Here is a 14,516-nt window from a genome sequence, read left to right as displayed (position 1 = left end):
ATATGTGTGAATTAGTGAATACACATATATATACATATATAGATATCATTGTGTGTGTGGTATATGAATTAGTAATCCACGTATGTGTATTGGATGTGCAGGTGTTGGTAACTGATTCGGTCTAAATTTGGTGTGTGTGTAGTTTGTATGGGCTTAAACTGGTGATAGGTGTGCATGAACCTAGACTGGTTATTTTGAACGTGTGTGTATCTGAGTTGCTAGTGTGAGTATGTCTAGTGGGGGTGTATGCACCTAGTGAGTGCATGTGTGCTTAACTGATTTTTTTTTATGTGTGCATGTGCAATTGTACACCACACCCTCCTGTCTAACAGAGCAATATTGAGATCCTGAGTGTTGGTCTGACCCCTCAGGGCAACAAAGCAACCTGCTGGCTACAATCTGTCAGTCTTCAAGAAAGGACAGAGGAAGGTGTTAGAAATGACCTTGTTTGCAAACAGTATGAAAAAGCAGGGAGAGGGATATTGAAAAGCTCAGTATCATCAACAGACAACACACAAGCAGTCCTGTCCCTGCCTTCTTGCCTCAGTGAGCTAGCTGGGGGCCAGGGTCTGGCAACATTTGTCACCCCTTGAGTGGCAAGTGGTGGGGGGCAGGGGGAAAACCTGCTGCTTCCTCCTCCTCCTACAGATTGGGGACCATGCAGGCAGGGTGGGGGTTTAAACACCCCCATACTCAGAGGTCCTGCCAGGTCCTGGTGAAAACCCCCTCAGTTCAGCACTGTGGAAGGGAAGAGAGGGTTGCTCTAGTGCCCCCCCAGCTTCTAGCCTGAGCCACTGCAATCATGTGTCTGCATTTCTGGAATAAAAAGGGAATGCCTATCCACCTCCAAATTGGTTCAAGCTCTTCAGATTAGACAAACCTGTAAAGATTGAATCAATTCAGGCTCCGGCTTTTTGAATGTATTGTCCCTAGCCAAGAGGTTCAAACAAATAGATTTGTATGAGGCAACCAAATCAAGATCTAATAAAAAACATTCCTAATAGCCTGACAGACATTAGCTACAACCTTGAAGAGCTGGCACACAGAGGGTGTCCCCTGATAGAATGTCTGGGTATAAGTGGCTCTGAGAGTGAAGGGTTTCTGTCTTGGAGAGAACTCAGGGCAATTTTTTGTGGGAAACCTTTTAAGAAATATCAAGAACACTGGAACGGAACCCTTATGCCTCCCTTAAAATAAAATAAAATAAAATAAAATAAAATAAAAAGTTTTAAAATGTGGCATGTTGTCTGGATTTTAACAGTATGCTCAGTAATTTCTTAATGAAGATTAATGAGATCAATTTATGTCAAGCTATCAAGTCTAGGAACCAGAGGTTCAGATGAAGTATTTGACTCTGTGAGTATTGAGTGTTTGAGAATCTGGGAAAACAGCCACTGGTTTCAATGCCTATTTGGATAAGATCTATTAAAGGTGTGCAGAAAATGATTTGTCAGATCTAGTCTCATCTTTGTAATAACAACCTCTGGTTCTCTCAGTATGTCCTGACAGCTATACATTTGTTTTGGACTAATAGCTCCCTGGGAGTAAGAATGTCTTTATTTGTATTATTCAGAGCAGAGCACACAGTTAACAGCATATGAATAATATATAAAAACAGACATAACAACAATGATAATTAGTGCTGACTGCAGTGCCATAGGAGCTGGACATACACAAAGAAACCAGAATGTTAGTTGAGAGCCTAACTGTGGCCACCAGAGCCGAAAAACTGATGGAAGCAGGTTCCATCCCCCTGGCAGGAAAGGGTTTCTTGCTCAAAGCATCTGCCAAAAGATTTTCATTTCCCTTTAGATGGCTGGATCTGAAAATAATGAGATTCTTTTCCTCTTTCCCTCATCTGAGTAGAGGCTTGACTCCTAGGAGAGAACTACACTCCAAGTCCTACTTTGGCTATGAATGCAAACTTGTCAAACCAAATTAGTATTGGTTTCTCTGTGAAAGAGTGCCTGGACCTGAACAGACTCTGGCACACAACTCTGAGCTCCAGTCTATTTATATGAGCCACAATATATTTTCTGTGCCCTCTGGCAACCCAAGTGAATCTCCAGACCACTTCAACAGCTTTATGCCCATTGTGACTACAGCTCATGGTAGACAATGGTCTTGGAACAATCAAGGTTGTCATGGCAAAAAGAATCAAAATCCATTTGTCAAAGTCTAAAACTGACACAGTCTGTGGTCCTGGGCTTTGATCAGGAAATACTATAAAGTCCAAAGATGGAACAAACCCAAAGAACCCCTACAACAGAACTTCAAGAAACTGAAGAGATGGTGCCTTTGTTGGATTAACAACTGAGATGAGAAACTGAAAACGGTTGTTCTGGCTTTCACTGGCATTAGATAAATGCTGTCCTTGGCTGCTTTGCAGTGCAACCCAGAATGATAAGACCCCATGCAAAGAAAGGGGGATTGCTGGATTGTTTGTCCAGTTTCAGAAACTGACCCAGGTTTCATTTTATGGCCAAACAGCCTTCTAGAAGGGAGAAACTATTAGTGAGTCACATAGAAAAGGAAGCACTGATACATCCCAATGACTTACTACCTACTTCTATTAGCTTTGCAAATGCTCCTGATACTAATGTTGTACTGAAAAGGGGGGATGAAACAATACAGCTGCTCACTCTTCACCCTAGGGTCCTGAAGGAGTTCAGATCAGAAATTGGTGAACTCCTAACTGTAGTATGCAATCTATCACTAAAAACCTTGGTACCGGAGGACTGGAGGGTTGCTAATGTGACTCCTATATTTAAAAAAGGCTCTAGAGGGGATGCTGGGAACTACAGGCCAAAGAACCTAGCTTCTGTTCTTGGAAAACGGGTAGAAACAATAATAAAAAAAAATTCAGCACATGAATGAACATGACAAGGCTAGGGACAGAAGTTACACATAAACCAATTTAAGTGATTAGAAACTGGTTGAAACCTGTAACAAAACATAAGTTCAATGCACATAAACTAGTATCAAAATGGCCAAAACTGGTTTAAGATAAAACTGGTTGAATGTAATATCAGCCTTAGCTGATTTGGATCAAATCAGTTTAGGCAATGTCTGTCCTAGACCCATTCCTGGTTTAAGTTAAACCAGAGTCCTCCAGCATCCCAGATGATTTGCAGTCCTGGACGGGACTGGACTGGACTGGACTGGGCTGGGCTGTCTGCTCCCCAGCCACAGCAATATCACTGCTCCAGCTGGCTAAGGGACTGCAACATCTGCCAGGCTTCCCCCTGCACCGCCAGCCACTGGCTGCTTAAGCAGGGATCCCTGCTCCTGCTCCTCTCCATTTTTTTGTGCAGGGACTGGGACTCCCCCACTGAGATTCAGGACAGACTCAGAAGAGACTCTGCCAGGCCTAGGGTCAGGGAGGACAGAGTTATGGAACTTCTGGAGGGGCTGGACGTGTTCAAATCAGCAGGTCTAGATGCTCTCCACCCCAGGGTTCTGAGGGAATTGGCCAAGGTTATCGAGGGGGCCCTGGCACAGCTTTATGAGCACTTGTGGTGCTCTGGCCAGGTGCCAGATGACTGGAAGAGGGCCAATGTGGTCCCCATTTTCAAAAAAGGGAGGAAGGAGGACCTGGGCAACTATAGGCCCGTTAGGGGGAGAATCAATATGGATTTGTCAAAGGGAAATCCTGCTCCACCAACCTACTAGAGTTTCCTGAGGGAGTCAACAAGCAGCTGGATCAAGGTGATCCAGCTGAAATGGTGTATTTGGACCTCCAAAAAGCCTTTGACTTTGGCAGGGCAACTTTGGGTGCCTGCCACTCAAAAGGCCTGAGTAGGCAGCAGAGCCAGCCAGCAGGTGGCTTCACTCCCCATCAGGCATCACATGGCTAGCGGGAGACTGCCTGTTTGGGGAAGAGGGCTCAGCTGCTAGCATAAGAGCAGGCTTGAGCAGTAAAGCCATGCAGCAGTTGCTGCAAGCCGCCAGGGGCAGAACATCGCCTGGCTGGAGCTGTTGCTCAGGAACACCCAGAGGACATAGTAGGAACTATGGGGATGGCAGGAGGTTCCTAGTCCTGGGGAATGACCTAAAACTACACCCTACTAGGGTTGGATGATGTGGTAGAGCTGCTTCTGGCAGGCCAGCTTTTAGGAAATGCCACACCTGTGCATCCCCAGTGAAGGGAAAGTATGGGACACCAGAAAGCCTCAGCCCAGCTGCCTTGTGGGTTACTGCATGGAGGGGAAAGGCTAGCGAGCACACCCTGACAGAAAAGCACACAGACCCAGGCCCACTGAGTGGGGCCTGAGCCAGGGTCCAGGTATGTCGACAGATGCCTGAGGCCTGCGTAGCTGTAGGCTGAGTTAGGGGGGCCCAGGTAAGTCATCAGATGCCTGAGGTCCAGAGGCCCCAATAAGGGGGCAGAGTAGAGTTATAGGGACCCAGCGGTGGTGTACAGTAGGGCCAAAGATGGTCTGAAGGGCTGCACAGGATGTTGACTAGACTAGCCACACCTGGCAGCAGTGCAGAGTAATGCCTGAAGATGGTCCAAAGGGCTGCCCAGAAGGTGACCAGTACAGTTAGAGCAGGGGGCCACAGTGAGGGGCATGAGTTAAAGGCCCAGGCACGTCTGAATATGCCTGAGGCCTAGTTGAGGCCAGAGCAGCCCAACAAAGGGCTGAGAGAGTAATGGAAATTTTGAATGCCATCTGTGAGGCATGGGACACAGTATACGGGGAGGTAAAGGGCCATGTAGTATGCCCTTGGCATTGAGTTTTAAAATGGGAAGCCTCCTGCTTTCAAATAAACCATTTATTGTTTACATCAAGGCATGGCAGATGAGTGTAGGCAGGCAGACTGGCCAGACAGGGACATGGGCCAGCCAGGTGCCCAGTCCTGCTAGTTACCCTGTTACATCGCCCATCAGAGACTCTTAAATAAGTTAGGCAGTCATCTGATTACAGGGAACATCCAGTCCTGGATTAGAAATTGGCTCAAAGATAGAAAGCAAAAGAGTAAATATAAACAGTCAGTTTTCCAAATGGAAAGAAGTAAACAGCAGGTTCCCCCAGGGATCTGTGTTGGCACCAGCACTCTTTAACATATTCATAAATGATCTGGAAAAGCAGGTGAGTAGCAAGGTGGCGATATTTGCCAATGACACAAATTTATTCGAAGTGGTAAAGACCAAGGCAGACTGTGAGGAATTACAGATGGATCTGGCATGATTGAACGAACAGGCAACCAAATGACAGATGCAATTCAATGCAGATAAGTGTAAAGAGATACACCTGGACAAAAATAATCTGAACTATATCCATACTATGATGGATATAGCTGTTACCACACAGAAAAGAAAACTGGGAGTCATTTAGACACTTCACTAAAATCAGCAGCTCTGTACTCAGCAGCCCTCAAAAAGGCATACAAAGTGATTATTAAGAATGGAACTGTAAAAAGTATCATGGTGCCCCTTTAAAAATCCATTGTGCACCCACACCCTGAATACTGTGCCTGGTTATGGTCCTCACACCTTGAAAAGGATATAGAATAACTAGAAAAGGTACAGAGAAGGGCAAAAAAGATGATTAGCGATATCGAGGGCTTCTATATGAAGAGACGCTAAAGAGGCTAGACCTACTTAGTTTAGAAAAGAGATGCGTTAGGGGGGACATGATAAGGGTTTACAAAATTACTATGATGAAGAGAAACTGAATTAAAATGTATTATTTACTCACACAATACAAGAACTAGGGGTCACAAAAGGAAATTAGTAGGTAGTAAGTTTAAAACTAACAAAATAAAGTTCCTTTTCAAACGGTGTATAATTAAAGCGTGGAAGTCATTGCCATCAGATGTTGAAGCTGACAGTTTAGCTAGATTCAAAAAAAAGGACTGAACAAAGTCTTGAAGGAAAGGGGCATCAGTAGCTATTGAGCATGCGAGTTAGGGAACTTCTTAGACCTTACCAAACTAAACTATGCTGCACATAGAAAACTGCATAACTTAGATCAATTCCATCTCAGGCTTGTTTACTGTCCATACCTAGCTTTAATGCTGGAGGCTGCAAGTGAAAGAGGAGCAGCAGGGGAAAAAAAACCCTGGTCATACCCAGTTAAATCTCCCTTTCAGCCTTCACTCTCTGCCACTGTGTGCTATAGGATACTGGGCAAGATGGACCAATGGTCTGACCCAGTAAATTGCAATTTTTATATTCTTTGGATTCTTGTAGTGTACTGAGATCAAAAATGTAAATTGCCATGTCTATGTTCTCTTGCAAAGCTGATTCAAAAAGTATTTCTAGTGGCAAGCATGTAAAACTGAGAAAAGAATAGGATGGAGTCTTAACAGAAATTCATGCTATTACTTTGTGGTAGAGGGCTTAAACTTGTGTTGTAACTTGATTACTAGGTACTTTTTCTACAGCAGTGCTCACAGAATCTTGTAAAGAGCTGCAGGTCTTTCTCCTTTGGACTTCATGTTTTAGGGTAGCAGTCTTACATCTATTACCTGAGGTGGGAAAATTTTCAGTTTTACTTGTTTCATGTTTTCCCCTCTTCATATTTTGGTTTGGGGTTTTCATCTTTTGTACTGTAACTAAAGTGGAAGTGTAAATACATTTAAATAAATAAGTATGCAAGCAAATATGACTGTGTGGAAAAGTCTGGATCCCAGCATCTGCAACAAGGCTAGCAATAAGGCTCATAGTAAAGGCACCTCGCAATACATTGTGTTGCATCATCTATCTACTTAGAATACAGTTTCCTTAAGGAATAGGTGGCATCTTTCTTTATATTTTGTTGAGTACCAGCACACTAGTGACTCTACTGAAAAGCCTTTCCATCCAGTCAATAACAGCAAGCGTGTTGTTGGAATTCTATTTGAAGCATATGTTGTAAAGTGAGAGGGCTGATGTCAAACATGAAATGTCCAAGATGAAAACACAGGGTAAATTCTACCACTGGCTATTTACAAGCAGTTTCCATTAACCTCATGGTGGAAAATCCATCACTGGCATACACAAGGAGTCTTCCTTACTTATCCCAATGGTAAATCTGGTCCAATAAGGCTAGTCCTCTCATTTAAGTGAAAAATGTAATATATTATTATTAACTGTGATTGAAGAAACCATAGCAAAACTCCCACTGATTTCAGTAGGGCCAGGATCCCACCCAGTGCCTTTATATTAATCAGATATCAGGAGAAGCAACTTCATGGTAATATTACTTCAGTTTAACAGTTGCAAGTGACATTTTAACACAGGCATAAAATGCTTGATTATTGATGGTGACCTAACTTTCAGTGTACTTGAGCTTAGATTCAGAATGCCAACACCCCCAAACTTTGGGTGCAACATGAATGAACGCTAATGAAGAAGGATAAACCACTTATTGCCATTAAATTATTATAATTTCTGGTGAATTTCTAATACTGGCCAAATGCAAAAATGACTTGCAATTCAGACTGTTTCTGACCTTGACAACACTTCGTATTAAATAAGAGCTTTCAAAAAGCAAACTAGACTAAAACATTAAATCTTGGCTCCAAATGAGAAAGGCGACTCTACAAAGTGATTCTTTCTATAATCACAAATCTCTCAGAAATGCTTGGCTGAAAATGCAGAACATTAACAATACTTTGGCTCATGACAGTGGAAAAAAAAAAGTTCCTCATTTAAAATGTTTGTCATCACTGTAATCCCATCTTTAATTATAATTAATGTAAGGAGCTTTTATGTGCTGCAATGGTAATACATTGTCAAGAGTTCAGCTTCTAGGAAGGAACATGTTTCTGAATTAGAGTGAAGATTGCTCTTAAATGTCTGGAACAAATAATAATGTATAAAGCTGTCAAAGCTATAATGAACTGAAAGAAGTACAACAGCAATAACTTAAATGCTGACAATCAGCAGTTGTCTTGTACGTCTTCCAAAGTCTTTTTTTTTTTTTTATTACGTTTACTGAATTGCTCTTTACATACGGCCAAAATTGATTTTTTTTTTTAATAAATGTTGCCTGTGGTATTATATTTGGCAGCAAACTGTCACCAAAAAAAGTCTACATTTTTCTTTGCTGAACGTTGAGGTCAATATAAAATACACTAATTCGCTATTTTCAAAGTTCAGATGATTAAAAAGTGGCCCAAACAGATTACATAACGTAATCAGTGTGCTCTTTACATGTGTGTATATTTAGGTAAAAGTGTGATACAGACCACTGTTAACATTTATTACAGTAGTGTGCAGAAGCTCAAGTTGGAATCAGGGCCTCCCTGTAGTTGGTTTTATATAAACACATGTGAAGACAAGGATTCCATCATAATAAACTTCAGGTCTAAGGGCTATATAATAAAACTTGCACAAACACTGTGGAGATTTGTGCAGTTAGAAAGCCAGGGGTTCTGCTGTTCTGTGCAATTTTGAGGGAAATTCCAGGTTTGTGGAAAATAAACAAATATTCTCTTATTAAGGTGATTTAAGAAAAAATTAAAAGCAAAAAACCTCAAATCTCCCCTCCACCCCTCAAAAAAAACAGCCATTGCTCAGAGACCTGAAACCCTAAAAATAAGTGAATAGTGGAGGTGGCCAAAAGTGAGTTTGATCAAGTGACTGCCTAAATGCCTAGCAGCAAAATGGAGGTGTAATTTTGCACAAGCTGCCATACCTGCACCAGCCTAATTTAGCTAGCACAGGTAACAAGAGCAGTGAAGATGGAGTATAGATTTTACCATGTGTTAACAGAGTATAAACTCACCAGGGACCCTGGGTACATGCTCTAGTTCAGGGGTGGGCAATTATTTAGGCTGGAGAGCCGCTTACCAAGTTTTGGCAAGCTGTTGAGGGCCATGTGGGTAGCCCTGCCCCTTGACAGATAGCCTGCCCCCAGTCACCATCTTGTGAGCAGAAGTCCCATGCCCTGGACCCTGATCTTTGCCACTAGAAGTCCTTCCCCTTCCCCCAGAAGTACTCCTTCCAGCATGGGGTTTTGCCATCTTGGAACCAAAAAAATACCAAATTATATTCTGAAAATCAAACTTCTAAAACATTCATTAATCTAATTTCAAAAAATATTTTTGTCCTGATTTATATGCGTTTGTGTAGTGTACATAGAGGTGACTGCACAATAGCTTAAAATGAAGCCCTACTCTTTTATATGCTGGGGGATTCATATAGGTTTGTGGGGGGCTGTAGGTGTGTGGGTATGGGGGGAGGATGGGTATGGGGTTTGTGGAGGGCTGTGTGTGGGGGGGTGGCTGGAGTGTATAAGGAGGTGTGGGGGTCTGCGTGTATAGCAGTGAAAGGGGGGCTGTGGGTGTATGTGTATGGTGGGGTGTGCATGTGGGATTCACCCTATGAACACACATATATGCACACGTCCCCTGCCTATACACACACACTGCCCCTGCCTGCACACACAGACACTCTGCCCCTCCTGCATACACACACACACACACTGTCCCTGCCTGCGTGTGCACATGCACACACATACACATGTGCTCCCCTGTCTGGTGATGTAGCCAGGAGTGGCATGGTGCCAGAGCATGGCGGGGGCACGAAGAGAGTGAAATGGCTGGGGGTGGGTGGGGCTCGGCTGCTCAGTCCTGATGAGGGCTCCCCCTGGGTCCTACTGCTCTTGGTGCCTATCAGCTTTGACAGGCAGCCAGGAGCAAAAAAAAAATTAATTTACTAATTTTTTAGTCCTGTGGGCCAGATAGAATGGCCTGGTGGGCCGGATCCGGCCTACAGGCCGTATTTTCCCTGCCCCTGCTCTAGTGTGTGCTAATGCTTGTTCCTCCATGTCTTCATTGCTATTGTTACCTGCATAACACAAGTAGGCTAGTGCTATAATTTGTGCATAACACAAGTAGGCTAGTGCTATAATTTGTCACAGGAATACATTTCACTTCATGTGGGGCTGTAAGTAGTGGGCCAAATTCATGCCGTCTTGTATTCTGTAATTCAGTGGTGTTGTACCCATATAATGGAATGGTGGGGTTCAATCCTGTATTTCATCAAGTGACCTACCTCTGAACTTTGTTACATCAGTATAGATCTCAAGTAGTTCTGCTATAATCTACCAGCTGCAAATGGACAGAGTTAGTCCTGAGCTGAGAAGGTAGGTAGATGTCTCCCTCATAGGCAGTGATTGCCTCAACTCTGAGTAAAGTCAATGGGAATTGCAACAACTCAGAAGCTGGCCTTGAGGTTATTGGCATCTCCCAGGACCATGCTTTTGGTCTTTTCATTACAATAACAAGGAAAAATCGGGGAATTTCATGTGACTGGGGAAAGCTGGCTATAATATTTGACACTAAACTTTTCCCAGATAAATTTGCTACTAGGCAAAATTATTTTTCTAAGTTTCACTCTTAAGAGGGTCAAGAAGGACTTATGATTGAATGAAGTGGTTCCATTTAGAGGGTTCTGTTGTTTCTATCAGTGGGGTATTTCAAACTTACATTGTAGTGGTTGTGACACACAGACACACATGGTAGAGTATAACCCACTCTTCAGACCTTGCTTCTTTACTTACTCACTAGTTTTCAACATGCTTAATGGTCTTCACCAGCCCCACTGTGCTGTGTCTATCAAATAAACCTTTCAGATTAACTTGTTCAGAGGCATAAGCTTTCACTGGTGACAGCCTATTTTGTCAGGGTCTTTCCACCAATCAGCACCAAGGGGTGGGGCCTCTTCACCAATCAGCACCAAGGAGTAGGGATGCCATGAAACATCCATCAAATCAGCTCTTTGGGCAGCCAAGCTGTGAAAACTGTTTTTTTCCCCGTGAATTAGGTAGTTCCTTACTTATGCCTTAAGTAGTTAGGCTTTACGGTGTGACTCTTCCCTGCCTTCTGCATGACTTCAGACTAAAATGGGTTAAGTACTTTTCTTTAAATAAACCTTTGATGACTTTTCAGGAAGTTCATCATTCTTAAATATCACTGTACTTATGCCAAGATGAATTCAGTGGATACAGGTCCCTAAAACAAACCTCAATGATACTTGAAAAAAAGACATTTAAAAAGGAAGAAACATACATCTCTTCCCTTCAGACAGATTTAATAATTTTACGTTGCCACACTTTGCATGTAGAACTCCAGCTGATGGCAGAGAGTTCTGTGCACAGCTAGGATTTCAGCATCAATTTAATGTGTAAATTATTCTACTAGGATCTGTTTTTTGGGAACTGTTGGCTAAAGTGCTGTAGGATTTGTTATACATTTCAAGGATCCAGCATGGCTTTAGGGGAATTATGCTTACCAGCTTCCCTCTCTCTGACACCAAATATTCAGAAACTTGACATAATTGAAATGTAAACTTTGAATATCTATCTCTGCTTTATTAAATACAAATTACTTCTTGAATCACATTATATCATTGTGCTCCTTGGAATCACACTTTCATTCAGTTTGTCATATTCTTTTTTGGTCTGATGCCAAGGTACATAATGCCAGTATGGGACAGATCTAAAACTGGCACTACAAAATTTAAAAAATGCTGTGTATAATTAAATGAAAAAATAAACACAGCTATAGCAACAAGCACTGCCTACACGATCTCACAACACGGGGAGCCAAGGCTTTTTATCTATGTCCATGTTCAAGCAGTCAGTTGTGCTGGAACCAAGCTACAGAGGTGTGTTTGGGCAAAGAAGGAATCTTGCACTTAGATCTTATTTTGGTATTGCTTAGTCACATGCTGCTCTACAAGTAAGTTTGTAACTACAAAGTGTTCATAGAGAGAGGCTGCAGGTAGCTGAGCCTGTTGTGAAAAGTTTCATGACACTGGGATAAACTTGGCTCCCATGGCATGAGAGGTATGACTTTGGATCTTCTTCAAAAATACCATATTTTCTCACCTACAACACACCTTGGAACAAAATAAGCACCTTGTGTTTGACCAGCAGAATATAAAAATAAAGATCTTTCCTTCTAGTAAGTAACTGAACAGCAGCAGCTAGGAAGCAAAGCCTGTTTGCTGTTCTGCTCCCTATGAGCCTCATGCAGATTCTGCTGGTCACCAGCAGAACTGTTCTTGCTATATTTCTCACATATAATGTACACTGCAATTTCCAGCAGCTGGTTTTTGAGTAAGAAGGGCTGTATGCAAGAAAATATGGTAATTTAGCATTAGTACTAAGGCCCACAACTTTACACAAAGCTTATACAACTGGTTTCAGCTAAGGGCCCTGGCAGATGTTATAACTGTTTCAGTCTATATGCCAGTTTTGTACAACAAAAAGAAATCAGCAAGCTGTCTGTGATAGGATGAAAATGGTGGATCAGTCCCTAAAATTGGGTATCTCCAACAAGATGAAGGAAGGGAAGAAGGGAAGAGTGCCTGAATCCCTGACAGCTTGCCCAGCAGTGAGCTGTCAGGAAGCCAAGGGTATGCTTCCCCCTGCCTGGTCCTGCCAATCAGCGACTGGGCAGAAGGTATCTCTGTTCCAGACTCAGGGGATACACCCTGTCTGGTCCCTCTGATTGGCTGATCAAACTTCGTTGCACTACAAAAATACCATCTCCCTGAGCCCCAAGAGCCATGATTTTCTTTTTTTGAAATATCTTATGTGTTATATTAACCCACATGTTCAAAGGTCCTGGAAGCTCAAACTAGTCTGATCTATGGTACCAAGGACTGAAAAACATTTTCTGTTTCTCCAAGCAATATAGACTTTAACAAATAAAGCTTCTTATCATGTAATTGGCTTTTATGCTTTTCCTTCCTTCACATTTGTCTTTCCCATAAAAATAAACAGTAGAAAAGGCAAGGACATTTGCTTCTGGATTTTGACAGTCAAACAAGTAACAAAAGATAAGCTCTTACAAAAAGGGAAGGAAGAGACTTACAGGCCTTGAGAAAGGTCTTTTTTACTCAACCTACCTTGTTCTGTGTTTGGCATTGAAGACAGTCACATTCAAAGCAATATTGGCGCTTCAGTTGTTTCTGGCGTTCATTGCTGGGCATCAGCGACTCAATATAGCTAATGGTGAGCTGTGTGCAACAGAGAAAAAAACAGCTGTTATATTTTGATAAAAACTCAGTAAATGTTAGAAACACAACTAGTTGAATTTCTGACCCAAGACTTCCTGTCAAAAACATGATTTAAGTGCACATTTTCCCACAGAGAGATGTCAATTTGACAGGAAAAAAAAACAGAATTTACTATTGAGAAAATGTGCAAAAACTTTTTCGTATCAACGTTTCCTGAACAAAATTTTAATTCTGAGAAAACTTTGGAGATTTCAACTTTTCATTCTGCTTCAGGACAAAAACATAAGCTGGAAGGTCCACATTTCTGGGGGGACAGAAATTCCAACTAGTAGTAAAAGAAAAGGACATTATCTAGTTCTGGAGTCCTGTACTCTCCAATGCTGTTGACATGAGGAGGTGACTCATCCATTGTGAATATATAGTTTCCCTATAAATGACACCAAGAATCATAAGAAATAAGAAAGTAGAGCTGAAAGGGAACTTACAAGGTCATCTAGTCCAGCCTACTGCTCAAGGCAGAATCATATTTGACAAAACCATTTGAGCCAAATGCCTGTCCAACCTGCTCTTGAAAATTCCCAAGTTTAAAGATTCCACAACTTCTCTAAGTAGCCTGTTCCAATGCTTGACCAGCCTCATTGTCAGAGAGCTCCTTGTAACCTCCAGCCTACATTTCCTTTCCTGCAGCTTGATGCCATTGCTCCCAATCCTATACCCTAAAGGCCCAGAGAAAAGCCTGTCTCCATCCTCTCCGTAATCACCCTTCAGGTAAATGAAGAATGCTCTCAAACCCAGCCTCAGTCTTCTCTACAGTCAATAACCCTAGTTCTCTCAGCCTTTCCTCATAAGTCTCATTTCCCAGGCCCTCAAACAATTTTGTCCTCTGCACTAGAATTTCCAATCTGCCTGTGTGCTTCTTGAAGTCAGGGCCCAAAGCTGGACGCAGGACTCCAGGTGCAGCTTTGACAGTGCTAAACAGAGTGGAAGAAGCACTTCCCTTGATTTGCAAGTGACAGTCCTGTTAACATTTTTTTTTTTTTGGGGGGGGGGGGGGGGCTTGGTTATATTCAGCTTATGATCTAGTGCAGGGCTGAGCAAAATATGACCTGTGGGCTGGATCCAGCCCACCAGGCAATTCCACCCAGCTTGCAGGGCCCCTCCATAAGCTGAAAGAATGATCACAGGCCCTGGGCCTTGGCTGCTTCTTTGAAAGCCAGCACCTCTATGCTGGAGATGCAGATCTAGTTGTTAAGCAACCAACACCCCACCCCAGCCTGGCCTGACCTGCCTCTAACCCCAGGGTAGAGGGCACTGGAGCCAAGAAGCCTCTGCCTGGCAGAGGTTTTTGCCTGGTGACCCTATGGATGTTTCCCAGCCTTCCTTCCCTGCGATAATGGAAATGGGAGCCAGGAACTCCCAGTGGGGGGCAAGGTGGCTGGGAGCACAGGGACCTGCATGCTCTGGGATCAGGCTTGCAGGGGGATGGGGGGACTACTGCCACTGCTGGCCTGCTGAACAACCCTTGCAAAGCCAGAAGACCAAGGCACTTAAGGGA

The 14,516-nt window shown here is 42.9% G+C and overlaps 1 protein-coding gene across 1 annotated transcript in view; it reads right to left on the bottom strand.

The window, feature by feature from the left end:
• Window positions 1-14,516, bottom strand: part of SMYD3 (SET and MYND domain containing 3) — an 895,363-nt gene that overhangs the window by 155,558 nt on the left and 725,289 nt on the right. The window contains exon 8 of the mRNA XM_019526714.1: window positions 12,851-12,961. Within this exon, the coding sequence (XP_019382259.1) occupies window positions 12,851-12,961 (111 nt within the window). The remainder of the gene's footprint in view (window positions 1-12,850; window positions 12,962-14,516) is intronic.

The sequence above is a fragment of the Gavialis gangeticus genome, unplaced genomic scaffold, assembly GCF_001723915.1.
Source record: "Gavialis gangeticus isolate Ggan-Ray unplaced genomic scaffold, GavGan_comp1, whole genome shotgun sequence".
In the NCBI taxonomy this organism is placed as follows: domain Eukaryota; kingdom Metazoa; phylum Chordata; order Crocodylia; family Gavialidae; genus Gavialis; species Gavialis gangeticus.
This window is presented reverse-complemented; position numbering and strand designations above follow the sequence as displayed.